The sequence below is a fragment of the Podarcis gaigeae genome (genome assembly GCF_964106915.1).
Source record: "Podarcis gaigeae genome assembly, chromosome: 14".
Classification (NCBI taxonomy): Eukaryota; Metazoa; Chordata; class Lepidosauria; order Squamata; family Lacertidae; genus Podarcis; species Podarcis gaigeae.
The window spans coordinates 52,573,759-52,591,174 of NC_139690.1; the positions used below are offsets into that span (position 1 = coordinate 52,573,759).

General features: G+C 50.7%; 1 protein-coding gene across 1 annotated transcript in view; it reads right to left on the minus strand.

Moving 5' to 3' along the window:
• Positions 1–16,775, minus strand: part of FBXL18 (F-box and leucine rich repeat protein 18) — a 36,508-nt gene extending 19,733 nt beyond the window's left edge. The window contains exons 1-4 of the mRNA XM_083711523.1: positions 16,637–16,775; positions 14,415–14,615; positions 12,300–13,849; positions 7,903–8,121 (exon numbers count right to left, since the gene is read on the minus strand). Of these exons, the coding sequence (XP_083567649.1) occupies positions 7,903–8,121; positions 12,300–13,849; positions 14,415–14,615; positions 16,637–16,654 (1,988 nt within the window). The 5' untranslated portion in view covers positions 16,655–16,775. The remainder of the gene's footprint in view (positions 1–7,902; positions 8,122–12,299; positions 13,850–14,414; positions 14,616–16,636) is intronic.
• Positions 16,776–17,416: the final 641 nt, after the last annotated feature.

The window sequence follows — 17,416 nt, forward strand, 5'->3', positions numbered from 1 at the left end:
CCAGGTCTGGTGTCCGGCATCTCCAGTCTGGCAGGCGATGAGAAAGGTTCTTCTCTTCCTGAAGCCCAGGAAAGCCTCTGCCGGTCAGAGTGGGCAAGGCAGAGAAATAGGCTGACCTGATGTAAGCCACAAAGAGGTGGATTAGCATCCTGTCCTCCCAGGAGCTGACCAGATGCCTGTGGGGAACCTGCAAGCGGCCTTTGAGCACAAGGGTATTGCTCTCCCCTCCGCAGTTTCCAGCAACTGGTCTTCAGAAGCATCACTTCCACCAAATATGGAGACAGAACACAGCCATCCTGGCTAATAGCCATCAATAGGTCTCTCCTCCGTTGTCTAATTCTCTTTAAGGCCACCCAAGTTGGTGGCTGCCACAGCCTCCGGTGGCAGTGAGTTCCACAGGACAAGGGACCAATCACAACAGAGCATCGCAAGGAGCCCTTCAACCTCCTGGGGACGTACCAAGACCAACTTCCTTTAGTGATCTGTTTATGCTGGCTGGCGGTTCCTCAAATCTGTACAAAACAGGCCCCAAGACAGCCCAAAGTCTCTCTCTCTCTCTCTTACACACATGCACACACACCAGCTATGTGTTGCCAGGCCAGCAAATGCAAGGAACGATGGCAGGCAGCAATAGGGAAATGATGGGCAGGCCACAAAAGCCTGGAGGGGATGCCCTGTGAGTGTTATATGTTCCTGGAACAAGCACACTGGATCTGGCTTGGCGAGATTTCATCCCTTGTTTATTTGAATCACGGGGGGGGGGGGGGGGGGGCTGGGCTGCAATCCTCTGGGGTTGGGCTCAGATTCTCTTGCTTCCATCATGCCAAGGAAAGGAATCGTTTACTCTCTGGTTAAAATCCCAGTGCAAGTGTGGAATCTGATTTCCAACGAGGTTAAAATGGCACATCCAGCAGTTCCCTGGCAAAGATTTCATTTTGAAAACGGCCAAGTTCTTCGCTCTCTTGGTTTCAGGGAGAAGCTTGAAAAACGAAGGCGGCGCCTGCTGCTTTTGGGGTACTTAGGGATACTCCAGGTTTCTAAGGCCCACATTTAATTCCTTCTGTCTCAGCTTCTGCCTTCTCTTAAAAGTCATAAAGGGGGAAAAGGCGGAGGTGTTTGTGAGTGTGCTTGTGTGACTCCACCTTTAAGTATGTGAAAGACTGGCCTCAACCCACCAGCTGAGGATAAATATTCCTGAAAACAGGACTGAAGGAAACCTTTTGCACCATGTGGTAGGAATACGAAGGAAATTCAAGGCATGGAGAAAGTTTTTCTTCCTCTTTCATAATCTCTCCTGCGAGGGAAAGCCAAGATGTTTAGGGGCTTGGAGAAAGGTGACAGAGGGATCAGACAGAGGTGCAGGAGAATAATGCATGGAGATAAATACATTCCCTCCCTCCCTTAGGAATGGAAAGCTGCCTGGTACAGAGTCCCCATTTACGTCAGTCTTGTCTACACTGTCTGGCAGCGGTCCTCCAGGATTCCAGGCAAATTCTCCAGGATTGGCGATCATCCTGCCCTACCTACAGGTTGCCTCCCCTCTCTGCCGAGGGTCTGGGGTCATGAGGTGGGGCTTTTTCGGGCGGGAGAAGCAGGAATGTGTTTTGCTATTGAAGGTTTCGCTTGTGCATGATAATTTAGATTGTGTCATATTGCGCTTTTAATATTTCATGATGGAAACCGTCTTGAGAGAGCGTGCTCTTAAAGCCAGCCTATAAATCTTTTCCAGACAAATAACAACAAAAAGAAATAAAAACAAATATTTTCCTCTGCTCCAACAGGGGCTCTGATGACATCCTTCTGACACCCCACTCTTCCCAATTCCCTATCCTTTCTCCAAGCCCCACAGCACCCCCCACTTCCTAGACCTCCCTGCTTGTCCACATCCAGTCCCAGCCAGCCAGCCAGCCCCCCACCCCACCCCCAGGTCTCCAGCCATTTACAACAGAAAACCTCGTCGTCCGCGCTGGCTGCCCCCCTTTCTGCTGATGCTGAATGAAGCGCAAGTCTCAATAATGAGATCAGATTGTTAAATTGAACCGGGCACGCCATTTGGACTGCTGATCCCGCTCGCCCTCTCAGCGCTCCTGCCTTCCCTTCTCTGCAGAATGCACACGTATGACTTGCCACGAGTTCACACTCACACGGCCAGCGTTTGGCATGTCAGAGCCGCCCCCCCTCCAGCTTCTCCTGCGTCAGCTGCTTCTTAAAGGCATGCCTGCTGCGGTTGCTAATTGTTCATGGGTGTAACTAGCTTGCACGCTCTCTTTCTCCCACAAACACCCTGCCCTTGAAAAGACAAGTCTCTGCAGTGCTTATGCTGAATAAAACGGGTACCTGGGGGCGGGGGGCGGGGGGTGGCAGGGGGTCCAAAAGGACACTTGCTGCAACACAAACGTTTCTTTTAACGCTGCCCTCCAGCTCCCAGCAGGTTTGGCAGGAGGGGCGGGGAGAGGGCCGCCTCTGCAAACACTTGTGCTCAACGCACCGTGCAGCAAGTGCCGTTAACGCAAGTCATTGGGATTCTTTGCTTGGCGTGACTTCTGCAGTGGAGAACGAGCGGCGACAACAGGGGCTGCTGATGCTGGTGGTGGTGGAGAAAAATACTTACCCTGCAGAATTAGCGGGTGGGGGGCGGAGAGGCGTTCCGGAGTTTTTAACACGAAGCCACAGCTCCATCTAGGGGGAAATTAATGGAGAGCCCCTCAAGCCTCTAGTAGGAAGGTGTGCAGGGCTGCGCTCTCAGGCTCGCTTCATGGCTGGGTCTGCAGGAGGTTCCCTGCAGAGCCAGGGCCTCTGTCCAAGGAGGTAAAAGCGTTTATCCAGGAGAGTGGGACCCAAGGTGTAGCAGAGCCCCAGTCAACCATTCTGCACCTGGTTATCGGCCACTTGCGACCAAGTGAAGATGCCTGGGGATCTGTGGGTCTTGCCTGTTTTCACAATATAACAACACATCCTGTAGAATTCTATCCGCTCTATTGTATCTGCACAATCAGAATGAAATTCAAGAACCAGAAATTGCATTGGAAAATGCTACTTTCGAGCCATCTGGCCCCAAAATTGCAGCTAGGCATTCCATTGTGGCCACTGCAACCCTGGTTTAAGGAGGGTTTGGCACCTAGCTTATATATCCGAGTTTCTAACACTGCTCACAATAATGGGATGCAGAAGCAAGGTCAGGAAACTGTCCAGGGTCTGTATCACAGGGAGTTTTGCAAGGAGACGGAGCCGGAGGCCGGTGCTATTTCCAGCAACTAAAAGGCTCAAGAGCCCTCTATGCCACACCCTAAGCCCAGCTGCTGGTAGGAAAGGAATTCCAGGGATCGCTTACTCGGGAGTAGATCCCTTACGCACAAGCAGCGCAAGGACTCTGGGTCTCTGGACATTTGCCATTCCTTTGCTCTTTGGCCTGGGCCCTCTTGGAGCCAGCAGGGTTATTGAGGAGCGGAGGTAAGGCTCCCCCTTCTCCTCTGACAGCTCCAAGGGTCTTCAGAAGGTCTCATGCCAGAGGACCCTCAGCCGAGGTTCTGGAAGACAACCACCTGCATCTCAAGGTCCTTGAGGACCTGTGGGGTCTCTCTTCCGAGGACTCAGTCAGGGCACCAAGTCAGCACAAGGCAGGACCACTGCAGGAGTCCTACCAGCTCAGACCATAACACCTTCCTCCTCCAGTAACCTGATTCCCACATCATGCACTACAGAAAACTGACCCACGCAAAAACCAACAAATGAAATTAATTCCTAAAACAACTACCTAGAGCAGCACTGACATAACAAAGACTCAGCCAAACACCTTCCTTGTTCTATCCAGTTGACTAACAGCACAGTGCCAAAGCCTGGCAGATCTCACAAGGAAGGGCGTTGGCCAGGGGGGAGGCCACCGCAGAAAAGGCCCCGCCCCTGGGAGCTGCCAGTTGTGTCTCATGGTGCTGATCAGAATACAGAAGAAGGAGCCTTCAGAAGGGGGCGAGTGAGCCATTTCCCTCTCTTTAGGGCTTTGCCCCCTGAATATTTCTGACGCTTCGGCAAACCTGAGGGTTCCCCGAAGGCTGCGGATACCTGCCTCTTGTGAATAGGTGGTGCCATTTTGGAAACACAAGCAAGGGAGAATTGGTGTTGTAATTAGTACTGGTGAGGAAAAGGAGGATGTCAGCAAAGCCTCAGAAGACCAAACACACACAAGGGCAGCTAGCATCACCATCACACCCTGTCCGTGAGCTCCCTAGAGGAGGGCTTTCCAAACTGTGTGTGACGACACGTTAGTGTGTCGGCTGCAGTGTGTAGGTGTGTCGCACAAATTCTCCCCGTGCTCCGGAGACTGGAAAGGCGTTCATTTAACCTTCGGTTTGCTAGTAAAACTGAATTACTGTGTCGCGAAATGATGCATGTCTAAAAAGTGTGTCACCAACACTGAAAGTTTTGAAAGCTCAGAGAGATCTGGGTGGCTGCATTTGGGAGACAGAATACAGGGCAAGTGGATCGGTTTGATCTAGCAGGGCTCTCTCTCCCTCTTTGAGAACAGAATGGCAAAAAGTGAAGGGGAATAAAGTAAGGCCGACAGGGAAATTGTTGTGTTGTTTGTATTGGTGCTGTAAATAATAAAAATTTTAAAAAAGAAGAAGTCTGTATGAAATGGAAGAAAACAGCTTCAATCTGGTTGCTGGGCAGTATAAGCCAGCACAGGAAAAAGGATATTAAAGTTTAGATCAGCTCTGCTATGAGCTATAGGACAGGCAAAGAACGATAAGACTGGAGAAAGAATTTCTGGTTCTTACAGGGAGAGAGAGAAAAATCCCCATAGATGAATTCAATTAAGACACAGGAGAGGGTTTTGTTGAAAAGAAACCCCTGACACCACGGGGAGTTTAACAGCCCACGTCTTGGCTGGCTTCCCAAAAGCCGCACTGCCAAAAGCAGAATGGTTGTGAAGGCAGCAGCTCTACAGAGAAAAGTCTCCTCTGAAGCTGATTTAAGACACCCCACAGTTCTTTCTGGGTGTAATAGAAAAGTTCCAAAGTTGTGCAGCACTTTTCCTGACAGTTCAAAGCGCTGTGAATTCAAGGCTGAAGCTATTCTTCAACGGCAGGGATGGGTAATCTGTGGCCCTCCAGCTGTTACCAAGGCTACATATGTGGTTAGGCAATTCCAGGTGTTGTTGGAGAATCACTGGGGATGACTGGCGATGCTGGGGGGGCTGGAGTATGTCAACATCTGGAGCTGCACCTCAACCTACAACAACTCTGCATGTGAATTTGGCAAGGTAAGGCTGAAAAAGTGGCCAAGACCGGCCACGGGAGACACTTGCTGAGCAGCTATTGCATCGTCTGATTTTCGTGTTACAAGATGCATTGTGGGTTTGGGAAGGCCAAAAGACGAGACACCAACTACATGAATGATCTCACCACCCCAATATTGCCGCCACTGTGGAGCTGAGCCTCTCACCCTCTAGCCACTGACAGAATTCACAGCAGAGGAAAAGCCTTCTTGGTCCCCAGCTCTGGCTGCCGTCTTCGACACATTTACCCGGGAGTAAGTCGTACTGAACTCAATAGGGCTTACAGTACTTCAAAGCAGTTGGGTATGGGGTGGTCAGTCTACTAGCTATGCTACAGGAGTTACTGCGGCCCCAAGAATTGCAGCCTACAAGGACAGCTTGCTAGGGCGGCAACTTTTCAAGAGTGAATCTGTGAATAGATTAAAATGCCACTTTCAGTTACCTGGGAAAGTTTTTAAACAAAACCAAGCACTTGCAAAAACAGAAGGTGAGCGCAATCTTGGAAGAGAACGGGGACAGCTTCTCCCGTACAACATGCCTGCATCATCCAAGCCAGTTCTGATTTAAGGGGCAACAGCACAGTCTTCTGCATGCCTACTGAGAAGTGGGTCCCACATAATTCGACCGTGTGGCCTTCATGGCCTATTTTCCCCTATAAAAATGCTGTGGATTTTATATGCAAAATTTGCGAATGCTTTTAATCAATCAATTAAATGATGAAACTCACTCAACTAAGATATCTTTTAAATCAAGCCATAGCCCTATTCCTTCTGTCAAGGCTGCAAACTTCGCCTTCTTCTCATAGCCGACGCCGTTTCTTTTCTGCCACTGGGATGAGCAGGGATTAAATCCAAAGTGTTGCGATATGTACTGGGGTAATATGGTGGTTTCCTTATAAAACTATAAAGAGGGGAGGGTGACGCGAGCAAAAGAGCACATGAGCTTGACTAACATACATGTAAATGCATTCAGAACTCAGCTATTGAAGGATCAAGAATATAGATCAGGAAACTGAGAAGAGCTACAAGATGTCAACTCTCCCTGACGTAGGAAGCCCAGCACTGTTATTATCTCCTGTGCTGATACCTGAGCTATACACCCAGGCACATTTTCAAATTTCTCTCTTTGTCATCAGGGCTGGAAAGTTGTCGCTTCAAAGAAAAACCAAGTAAAATTCAGACATTTCCAGCTATAATGATGTGCATGCATAGCTATACTGGAAAAGAACACAGAAAAATGCTTGAGTTAATCTCCTAACCACTTAGCCGAGACATCGGCCTGCCCCAAATCGGAGCCCATTCCACAACCCCCAGGAGCTCTGGTCAGGATGAGGCCGATCTGGAGGGAGGCAGCTTGGGAGAGGCTGCAAGTGATGGTCAACTAGCAGCCCGAGGGCGGAAGCAGGTCCACCAACACGGTTCTGCTCACCCGCTGAAAAAACTATTTAAGATTTCATTTATCAAAAAGCCAGAGGCTCTTCTGTTAGGCCCAATATCTAATGACATCCCCAGAGATAAGAAAAAATTATTCTTTTATGCAACAGCAGCGGCCAGAATATTGATCGCAAAGAATTGGAAGGGGGAGAAAAGACCATCATTATTAGAATGGCAAAGCAAGCCCTGTGAGTTTGTGGAAATGGCAAAATTGACGGCAATCATTAGAGGCCATTCAAATCAGAGAATAATTAAAGAGTGGGATGGAGAGAAGGAATACATGAGAAAATATGGTTCCGGAACTGGAATATTAATAGATAATGTGTAAAACGTGCAGGGGTAAGCAAGCAAATAATAAAAGAATGAATTAAACTACAACAACACAACAAGATGGAAGAAGTTAAAAAAATATTGAGATCACACATGGGTGAAAGGGAGTGGGGGGTATAGGAGAATTTATAAAAATTTCTAATATACAGTGGTACCTCGGGTTAACTACTTAATTCGTTCCGGAGGTCCGTTCTGAACTTGAAACTGTTCTTAACCTGAAGCACCACTTTAGCTAATGGGGCCTCCCGCTGCTGCTGCACCGCCGAAGCACGATTTCTGTTCTCATCCTGAAGCAAAGTTCTTAACCCAAGGTACTATTTCTGGGTTAGCAGAGTCTGTAACCTGAAGCGTATGTAACCCGAGGTACCACTGTAGTATTTCTAATTGCGTTGCATTTATATATAGCAAAGGGAAGTCTATAGCAATTAGATATATTTTAATCTAGTCAACTATGTAACTGGCTTATGTTACAAAAGGAATATGGATTTTGAATTTGATGTTTGTAATTCTTTTTCAGTTTTGGAATAAAGTTTAGAAAAAAAACAAAAAAAAAACACTGTTCTGCTCACCCTCCTGCAAACCTGCGGGAGGTTCTCAGCTGCCCTGCCAAGCTTGGAAGACAGGGGAGCCCTTGATGGCAGACGTGTCGCAGCACATAACTCTTGGCACCTTTTGTGAGCAGCTCGGGCAAAGGCAATGAGGATGCACTTATGCCGTCACTCGGCGCACTTCCAACCTCACATGTCTTTACTCTGCAGCCTGAGCCATGATGCCAAGGAGCCAAGGAGGGAGAGCCTGGGGTTCCCTGTTTAAGCCTCAAAAACATAGGACTGCCCAGAGTAACGGTATGGTCTGAACACTCACCTCTTTATCAAGGACTGCTGCAAGGTTTTGCAAACGGTGAGAGACTCCCCGGTAAACATGTGGCACATGATGACCTCGAGGCAAGCGGTCATGAAGGCCATCACGGCATCTGGCTGCAGGGATCCGCTCCGGGAGATGATGCAGAGGCGCTGGAGGGACGAGCAGTGGCTCAGGGCCTGGAAGAACTGGGCGTTGGCGTTGAAGTAGGGCTGCTCAAGCCTGCGGAGGCAAAACAAGGGTCAACCAAATGACACGCCTCGGAGAGACGACACTTGCAAAGGGGGGGGGGGCCTCTACATCTGAAGGCAGCCCTGTTTAGGGGACGTTTTTAATGTTTTATGCATTACTGTATTTTAATATTTTGTTGGGAGCTGCCCAGAGTGGCTGGGGAGGCCCAGCCAGACGGGCAGGGTATAAACAATAAATTATTATTATTATTATTATTATTATTATTATTATTGACGTTTTGTTGTGCTTTTAATATTCCATTGAGAGCCACCCAGAGCGGCTGGGGAAACCCAGCCAGATGGGTGAGGTATAAATTATTATTATTATTATTATTATTATTATTATTATTATTATTATTCCTCCAGGAGGGGAAGGGTTTGCAAAGCCAGAGGGGACAAGGAAAGAACACCCCTGCTTTTAGCAGAGTGGAGCTCAGCGCAGAGCTTTTGGGAAGGCAGAATCCATTTGATTTTAGTTGAAACCTCTGATGTAACCTCTATGAAGGAACTAGCTGGAGAGTTAACTCATTGGTGGATTTTAAAGGAGAAAGACAATTCCCCAACAAAAAGCTCCAGTTAAGAGGCTGGGTGTTTTGTAAACTGGGCTGCATCTGCTCCTGCCTTACTCCTCTCCCTTTTGTGACTCTTGGACAGGTGAAACCTGTGGCAACGCCCTGACTTCTGAGCTTTTATCTATTTACAGGGCAACCTGAGATGGTCTCATCATTGCCACAGCTTGTAAACTGCTGTTTTCCCAGTTGCCTGGAGTGAGTGGGATCAGCTCCAGGAATCCAAAGGAGGAAAACACTATTGAAAATGATCTGCTGGCAGGGTGTGTGTGTGTCTTCCTCCACCCTCCCCTCAGGTCATCTCTCTGCCACAGGGATAAGAATTCCCTTATTTGATACTCAGCATCGTGTCTCAGGTGTCAAACGCTGATCTTCCGTTTTCTCCACTGAGATCCAAAGAAAGGAAACCCGCTTTGAGGTTTTCTACAAACAAGTGGCAAACAAGTTTTATGAAATAAATCAAATAAATAAAAGGGAAGCAAAGGAAGGACTCCTTATGTGATAAGTACCATGGAAATGTAGGGGAGGGGCGAATAAACAGTTTTCACTGTTGCTCCGTGATCAAAGCAACATGTGAGCAAGCAAAGCTCAGCTGGTTAGAACATAGTGCTGATAACAGCAAGGTGACAGATTCAATCCCTATATGGGACAGCTGCATGTTCCTGCACCTCAGGGGGTTAGACTAGAAGATCTTCAGGGTCCCTTCCAACTCTACCATTCTATGACATTAAGTTACTCACAACAGTAAGTGGTCAGAAAATAGTTTTGCAATACAGCATCCCGTCCACCAGGTGACACTGTTGCCATATTATTAACATCAGAATATACTTTTTTGTTTTCAAACCCTGACAATGTTTAAATGTTCAGAGTTAGAAAAGGGTTGAGAATCAGGGTGAATCACAGACAGACACCACCCCCAGGGAGTTGCTTTGAAACTATCCTCTTTTGTATCAAAATATATTTTTTTTCTGTTTAGAACGCTGAGTCCATTGGCTCTGTGGTGTATTAATCAGCAAAGGCCAACTATTATCAATGGGCCTGGGAGTTAAAGGCATGTTCATTCGGTTTTCTTTGAGGCTATTTCAGTTTTACTGTTTCATTAGGTTGGGGGGGGGGGGAAGCAGGGGAAAAAAAATAAAACAAGGATTGGCCTTTGCTACAAACAATGCAGGGATGCTTTGATCATTGAACTCCTTTCCGTGTCTCCGGAAGGCACCCACCTTGCAATTTTGGTGACAAGCAAACTCACCAGCATTTTAATCAATTGGCCAACCAACTACAAATTCATCAATGAGCTGACAGCCTTTTATGTTAACTGTAAATTGAATAGTGTACGTCTATTGCTTCCTTCTCTAGCCTTCCCCCTTGATATTGCAAACACACGAAGCTGCTTTCTACTTATACCAAGTGAGCCTGTTGGTCTCTTCACTCCTCCAGATGTTCACAGGCTGCATATCCCATCGCAATGTCCAACGAATAGCTGTGTTGAGTTGGGCAACAACATCTGGAGGGCCACTGCATCCTTCACCCATGAACTAGCGCAGCAATGTCCAACCGGTCGACCGCGATCAACAGGTAGATCGCGAGGGTTCTCCATGTCGATCGCGGGAGTTAAAAAAGAGCTCGCCCGGTTCTTCATGAGCAGGGGTAGGCAACCTAATGCCCGGGGGCTGGATGTGGACCGAACGCCTTTTCAATCTGGCCGGCGGACGGTCCGGGAATCAGCATGTTTTTACATGAGTAGAATGTGTTCTTTTATTTAAAACGCATCTTTGGGTTATTTGTGGGGCATAGGAATTCATTCGTGTGTTTTTTCAAAATATAGTCTGGCCCAGCACATGGTCTGAGGAACAGTGGACTGGCCCATGGCTGAAAAAGGCTGATGACCCCTGTTCATGAGCGATCGCTACCCACCCCAATCGCTGCTGCCGGCGTCTGAGTGGGGGAAATAGGGAGGGCTACGGACCGGTGAGCAAATTAATGCAACCCTTCCCAAAAAAAGCTCAACAACTATGGGCAATGACAATGGGTAGATCACTGCCAGTTTTATTACACCTGGGAGTAGATCGTAGTCTCTGTAGAGTTGGATATGATATGCCTGATCTAGCGCATACCAATCTAGCCCAAACAAACGACTCTGCCTGGCCGTGGTTTCCTAGGGCGTCAGGCAAAGGTAATCCCCAGGACTAATGACCAAGAGCCTTTAGAGTCAATGTACAGTGGTGCCTCGCAAGACGAAAAGAATCCGCTCCGCGAGTCTCTTCGTCTTGCGGTTTTTTCGTCTTGCGAAGCAAGCCCATTAGCGGATTAGCGCTATTAGCGGATCAGCTGTTAAGCGGCTTAGCGGCTTGGGAAAAAGGGGGGGAAAGGAAAAAAAACCCTGCAGGAACTTGCAAGACATTTTCGTCTTGCAAAGCAAGCCCATAGGGAAATTCGTCTTGTGAAGCACCTCCAAAACGGAAAACCCTTTCGTCTAGCGGGTTTTCCGTCTTGCGAGGCGTTCGTCTTGCGGGGCCCCACTGTACCAGGGAGGGAACGTGCAGCTTCTACCCGAGTCCAGTGCTAGAAATTCCCCAGGTGCCAGGCATGTTTTGTGTCCAACTGCAACCACACGGAGATCTCCAGCTTTCTTAAGCAGGTAAGCAGAAGGGCTTATTCACTGCCTTTGAAGCCCACCTTTATCTCCAAGTAGTACACAGTTCACCCCACTCATCAGTTAATCGTTACGACGACCCTGTGAGGTAGGCTAAAAGGCTGTGACTGACTCCAAAGTCACCCAGTAACCTTCCTGACTGAGTTGGGATTTGAACCCTGATCTCCCAGGTCCTAGTCCAACACAGAGAAGGTCTGTATAGTTAAAGCCATGGTTTTCCCAGTAGTAATGTATGGAAGTGAGAGCTGGACCATAAAGAAGGCTGATCGCCAAAGAATTGATGCTTTTGAATTATGGTGCTGGAGGAGACTCTTGAGAGTCCCATGGACTGCAAGAAGATCAAACCTATCAATTCTGAAGGAAATCAGCCCTGAGTGCTCGCTGGAAGGACAGATCCTGAAGCTGAGGCTCCAGTACTTTGGCCACCTCATGAGAAGTGAAGACTCCCTGGAAAAGACCCTGATGCTGGGAAAGATGGAGGGCACAAGGAGAAGGGGACAACAGAGGACGAGATGGTGGGACAGTGTTCTCAGAGCTCATAGCTTGAGTCTGACCATACTGCGGGAGGCAGTGGAAGACAGGAGTGCCTGGCGTGCTCTGGTCCAGGGGGTCACGAAGAGTCGGACACGACTAAACAACTAAACAACAACAACAAAGGAACAGAGGATTGTTACGATGTCTGATATGTAAAACCACAGAATTCAAAGGCTTTCTTTTTCACATGACTGTGTATCTGAGTTTCTAACGCTGCCTGAGTCGTAGGCCCTCTGCCTCTTTAGGAGTTCCGCCTAGCTAAAAACCAAAATGACCCAGCACACAACCTCATTTGCCAGGAAGCAAAGAAACCCCAGGTGCCAGAGATCTCTCCCTGCTGCGACGGGATGGGAAGGCAACAGTGCTGGGCTAATTCAGGAGCTGGCCCACCTCTGCTTCACCTGAGGCCCTCACCTGAGATCTCGCAAACACCTGCAGTGCTTCAACATGTCCACGAGGGCTGGCATGTACATCACTTTGCCCATCATGCCCAGGTTGGCCAGGGAAAGAGTCCGCAGGTGCTGGCACTGGGCCCCAATGTGAACGAGCCCGGAGCCTGTGAGGATATTGGGCAGCTGGGCCAGCGTGAGGCTCTGCAGGAAGGCCAGCTGGCCAATGGCGGCCACTTCGGCATCCCCCACGTGCTGGGCCCGCCCGCAGGGAGGCAGCGAGTTCCGAATGGCCGGCTCGTTCCGCGGCATGGCGGAGGAAAAGCTGGACCCAATCAGCTCCAGCTGCTGCAGAAAGGGAAGGCTTTCTAGCAGGGTCCAAAACACGGAGGGCTGGGGTCCGGAATTCCCCTGCTCCAAGCAGTTCCGCGGATACGTCTGCACCCCGATCCGGACTTTCTTCCCAAAACTCGGGGAGGTGGCGTTGGTCGCCGGCTGCACGGACGGCTTGTCGGCGGGCACAGGGCTCACGTCGGCGATGGAGCAGACGGGCAAGGCCAGCGAGAGGAGGCACTTCAGGTGAGCAAGGAGCTGGCAGAGGTGCCTGCCCAAGTCTTCGGAGCTGTGGTGGTGGGCGCACGACAAGTTCAGGTGCCTCAGGTGGCAGCAGGAGGCGACGAGGGTCTCAGCGATGCTGCTGTCAATTTCGTCTTCCGCTTTCCGCAGCGTGGAGTCGGGAGACAGGCAGTGGACGCAGCCGCTCAGGTTCAGGCTGACTAAGCTGCGGAGGTCTTTGCTGCCGTTGAGGACTCTCTGGACCAGCTGGCTGCCGGACAAGCTGCAGCGGCTGAAGCTGAAGTAGACAGGGTTGCTGAACTTCAAGTGCTGGAGGAGGCTGGAGCCATTCATCCAAGACCCGGGCAGCTGCAAGGCATCCAGCATCACATTCCGGGCCATGGAGTCCAAGAGGTTTTTCACAGCGCAGCTCTGGGGGAAGCCGCCAGGGGCAGAAATGAGGAAGGCGTGGAGTTTCTCGGGTGTGCGGTCGCTCAGCACCGCCAAGTACAGCCTCACCACCTCCTGGTTGACCGGCCCGGGGGCCAGCCTAGCGTAGAAGACCCGAAGGTTCTGGTAGTGAGGCACGTTGCTCTCGCCAACCATGAGCTGGCCAGAGATGATCAAGCCCTCCCGCGACCGATCTAGGATCTCAAAGTACAGGAGCAGCTTCTCGAGGCTGGTGCAGCAAGGAACCACCCCGTAGGAGGGCGTGTACAGGGTCTGCTTGAGCTCCAGCACGCGACTCAGCGTGGCTTTGCACTCGCTGCTCAAGTGGGAGGCGTCAAAGCCCGGGTTCACGTCGATGGCCAGGGAGCGCAGGTGCTGCAGGGCAGACAGCATCTTGGAGAGGCGGAGGGAGGTGAGGTTGCAGCCGGACAGGTTCAGCTTCACCAGGTTCCTGCAGCGGGTCACCTGGTCAATGGTGGAGCCGGGCAGCCAATAGCAGCCGCTCATGTTCAGCTCCTGAATCTCCTTGCCAATCTCCCGCATGAGCTGCTTCACCTTGTCCTTGTCCACCTGTGGGCAACAGGCAGAAACAAAAATACACGTTAGCGATCCGTAAAAGGAGCCAGCACCACTTTCGATGTGAAGGAAGAGACACTCCAGAGACCTCTTTCTTTACAGGGCTCTCTTTGAAAGCGGCTGAGGGTTAGGGTTAGCTTCCAGTGTTTTCAGCATGGAAGGCCAGATCACCCTGCACTGTGTTCAGAGAGCTAGGCTAACCTTCAGACTGAAGAAACAGCCAGAGGGAAAGAAAGGTTGGGAGAGAGACTGATGGTGAAGTTAAGGACAGTCCTGAAAAGTGTCAGACTCAGACTGAGCCTGTTCTCTCACTCTCTCTGCTAGAGAGAGCCATATAGCAAACCCCCTACCCTGTTTGAGGCCAGAATAAAGACAAGTGAAAGCATTTTCTTACACTAAACCCAGGAAGCACCTTCTCCACGGTGCCTTTTCACTTAAAATACTAATCACCTTCTTCACCCTGATGTACAATCCCTTCACTGAAACCCAATATCCCTGAGAGCAAGTATCCCTCCCAGCTCCATCCACACCCTGTGATTCCCTCAAGGCTCTTCCTCACCTGATAGTCCTTATGCAGGGTCACAGCGTGGGTAAGGCTTTTGTCGAGACTAAGAACAGAAAGCTTCCGGCAGACTCTTCGGACATTCAGGACAAGGTCTGAAACCGGAGTGTACCTCAGGATGTGCAAAAGGATCTCATCCGAGAACTCCATTAAGTTCATAGCGTTGCTCTCCTCTCCACTCTCATCGCTCGTCACTTCCTGAAGAGAGAGAGACAGAGACAGAGAGAAAGCAAAAGAGCTCAGGACACAGAAATGAGATTCCTTTGGGGACCGTTGGAGAAGAGAATGTGTCAGTGGCGTAGCGTGGGTTGTCAGCACCCGGGGCAAGGCAAGTAATTCGCGCCCCCTAACCCGTAGATTTGCGCCCCCTAACCCATAGATTTGCGCCCCCTAACCCGTGGATTTGCGCCCCTAACCCTAACCCCCAGATGTTGCGCCCGGTGTGGCCGGCCCCCCCTGCACCCCCCACGCTACGCCACTGGAATGTGTCTGAAGGAGAGCATATGGAATGACGGGTTTTCTGGTGAAGAAACCTGCAAGCCGGTTAACAAAGAAAAGCAGGGATTTTGGAGAGAGCAGAAGAGTAAAGAACAAAATCGAGAAAAGAGCAATACAGGAAGCAACTTGGAAATGCTGGAAACTTGTTCACACATGCATGTTTATCACCTGATGACTACAATGTGTGAACGTTATCTTTTAAGTTTTCTCTGCAGCAATATTTAGTGACTTACGGTTGAGTGGATAAATATGAATGAAAGGTCAAGTTAACATCTTGTACATGTGAATGGAATACAACAGTTCCCAAGGGAGTGAAGATCACAGGCCCGCTGTGAGCCAGCAGGCCTCGAGATGCCAAATGACACCTAGGCATGCTTGAACCAGGCCTGAATTAGGGCCCTTGAGGATTGTGTCCTCCAGTTCCTCCCGGGTGCAAAACCACACCTGACTCAAGGCACTGAAAAACTGGTCTGTGAGAGAATGGTGGGCTATGAACCAAAAGTGGTGAGGGTCTGCTGTGTGGAGGGTGACTGTGGATAGAAGGAAAGGCCCCGTAGGAAGGAGATGGATGGAGACCAGAAGCTGGGGAAGAGGGGGAAAGGCTCAAAAGTGAAGTAGAGGAGTGAAGAAGAAAGTTAGGGCAAGACCACAGCTGTGGATGAAGAGAAAGTAGAATGAAATATAAGTGGTGGGGGGAGGAGAGGTGGGAATTGGTCAACTACCACAAATTTGAGCAGGGGATGATAGATGGGTGGGCAGGCTGCACCTCTAGTTCCAAGATCTCAAGTTACAATGCTGGGAGAGACGGGGGGGGGGCAGCTGCTCTGCATAGAAGAGGCCCCATTTTGAATGACCATTAGAATTGCCTCAGGAAGCAGAGCTGCAGAAGCCTCAGCCTTGGAACAGGGGTAGGGGAACATTTGTGGAGGACCCCCCCCCCAAGATACTGCTGAATTGCAACTCTCCCACCCCTCCCATGCGCAGCTGGGGCTGATGGGAGTCCCAATATCATCTGGGTATCACCCACTCGTGCTGGAAAGTAGCTGCCTGTCAGAGCGAAACAGAGGTCTCAGGCCCAGCTGCCCCCAACTTTCGGCACCAGGTTAAGGCCCATGCAATTGTCTTGGGGGGGTATGAACTCTGCAGCCTTACCTTATAGCAGCTGCTGCCCTGCACTTTGAGATTCAAGAGGCTGAAACCTCTGTCCTACCTGCTCTCACTTTAATTCATGGAAATGCTAATAAGTGATACAAATCAGATCCGAAAGGCAGCAAGGCAGGGAAAAGCCAGCAGTGACGTGCAGGCACCTCGGGGCGGGGGATCAGCCCAGCCGGGCACCACATCGGACGCCGGGGAGAGCTGCAAGCGTGCTAATAAAGGTCAACCACCCGCATATAGAAGCTTCCCCTTTGGGAACCTGCGATGTTTTCTGGATTTTTATGAAATAGATGAAATACATAAATAAGTGCAGCCTCTCCGGCTGGGGGGGGGGGGCGGTTAGCAAGCGCCGAGGAGCCGAACCCTCCCCTTCCCTCCCTGCCAAGCAGCAGGCGGCACTGACTGGGCCGCTTTCCGCCCTGACACGCGATCGGGCCGCTTCAGACGTTCGCCCCCGGGAGGAGCTGCTGGAGCGGTTGCCATGGACACGCGAGGGAGCCGGGGTTGCCATGGACACCCAGGCAGCCTGGCTGATGCTGCCGCCCCTCGTTCCGCGGGGTTACCTCTCCCGGGGAGGCCATGGTCGGCGGGCCTCGGCCTCCGAAAGCGCCTCCGCCTCTGCCGCCCCGGCCGCCGGCCCTTCCTCACGCGCAGCCTCCCAGCCGGCGGAGACCAGGACGGAGCAGCTTCCGGCGCGCTCCTGACCTCACTTCCGCTCCCCGGCCGCCTCAGAGGCGCCATTTGGGGAGAGGCGGAAGAAAGCGGAGGCGCCATCTTGAGAAGGTCCGCCTCCCCTCAGAGCCGTCTCTTCTCCAGCTTCTCCGCCTCCGTCCGGCGCTGGCGCGGGAATAGAGTTTCTGCCTCTGTGTTCCTCGTTATGTCTCCGTCTATTTCTCTCTCTCTGCCTCCGTATCTTTCCGTGTGTGTACCATCGTGTCCCGGACGCCATCTTGAGAGTGGCATTGGCAGGCCCTCAGATTTCTTGCTTTTAGGCTGCTATCCAAAACATGCCTGCTTTTATTTGCATAGTGACTGAGGGCATACTTTTCCCACCTTCCTCCCGAGGCGGCGTCCATAGCTCTCCCTCTCCCCCTGTTTGTCCTCACAACAACCCTGCGAGGGAGGCCTGACTTGGTATAAAGCAGCTTCCTAACTGTAGAGTTGGGAGGGACCCCGCGGGGTCATCTAGCCCAACCCTCTGCAATGCGGGAATTGCAGCTCAAGAATTGCAGCTGATTGACAGCGGAATGGATTCCCTCTCCTTCCTGGGGGGTTTTTAAGCAGAGCTTGGAGGGCCATCTGTCCTGGACGTTTTAGCTGAGATTCCTGCATTGCAGGGGGTC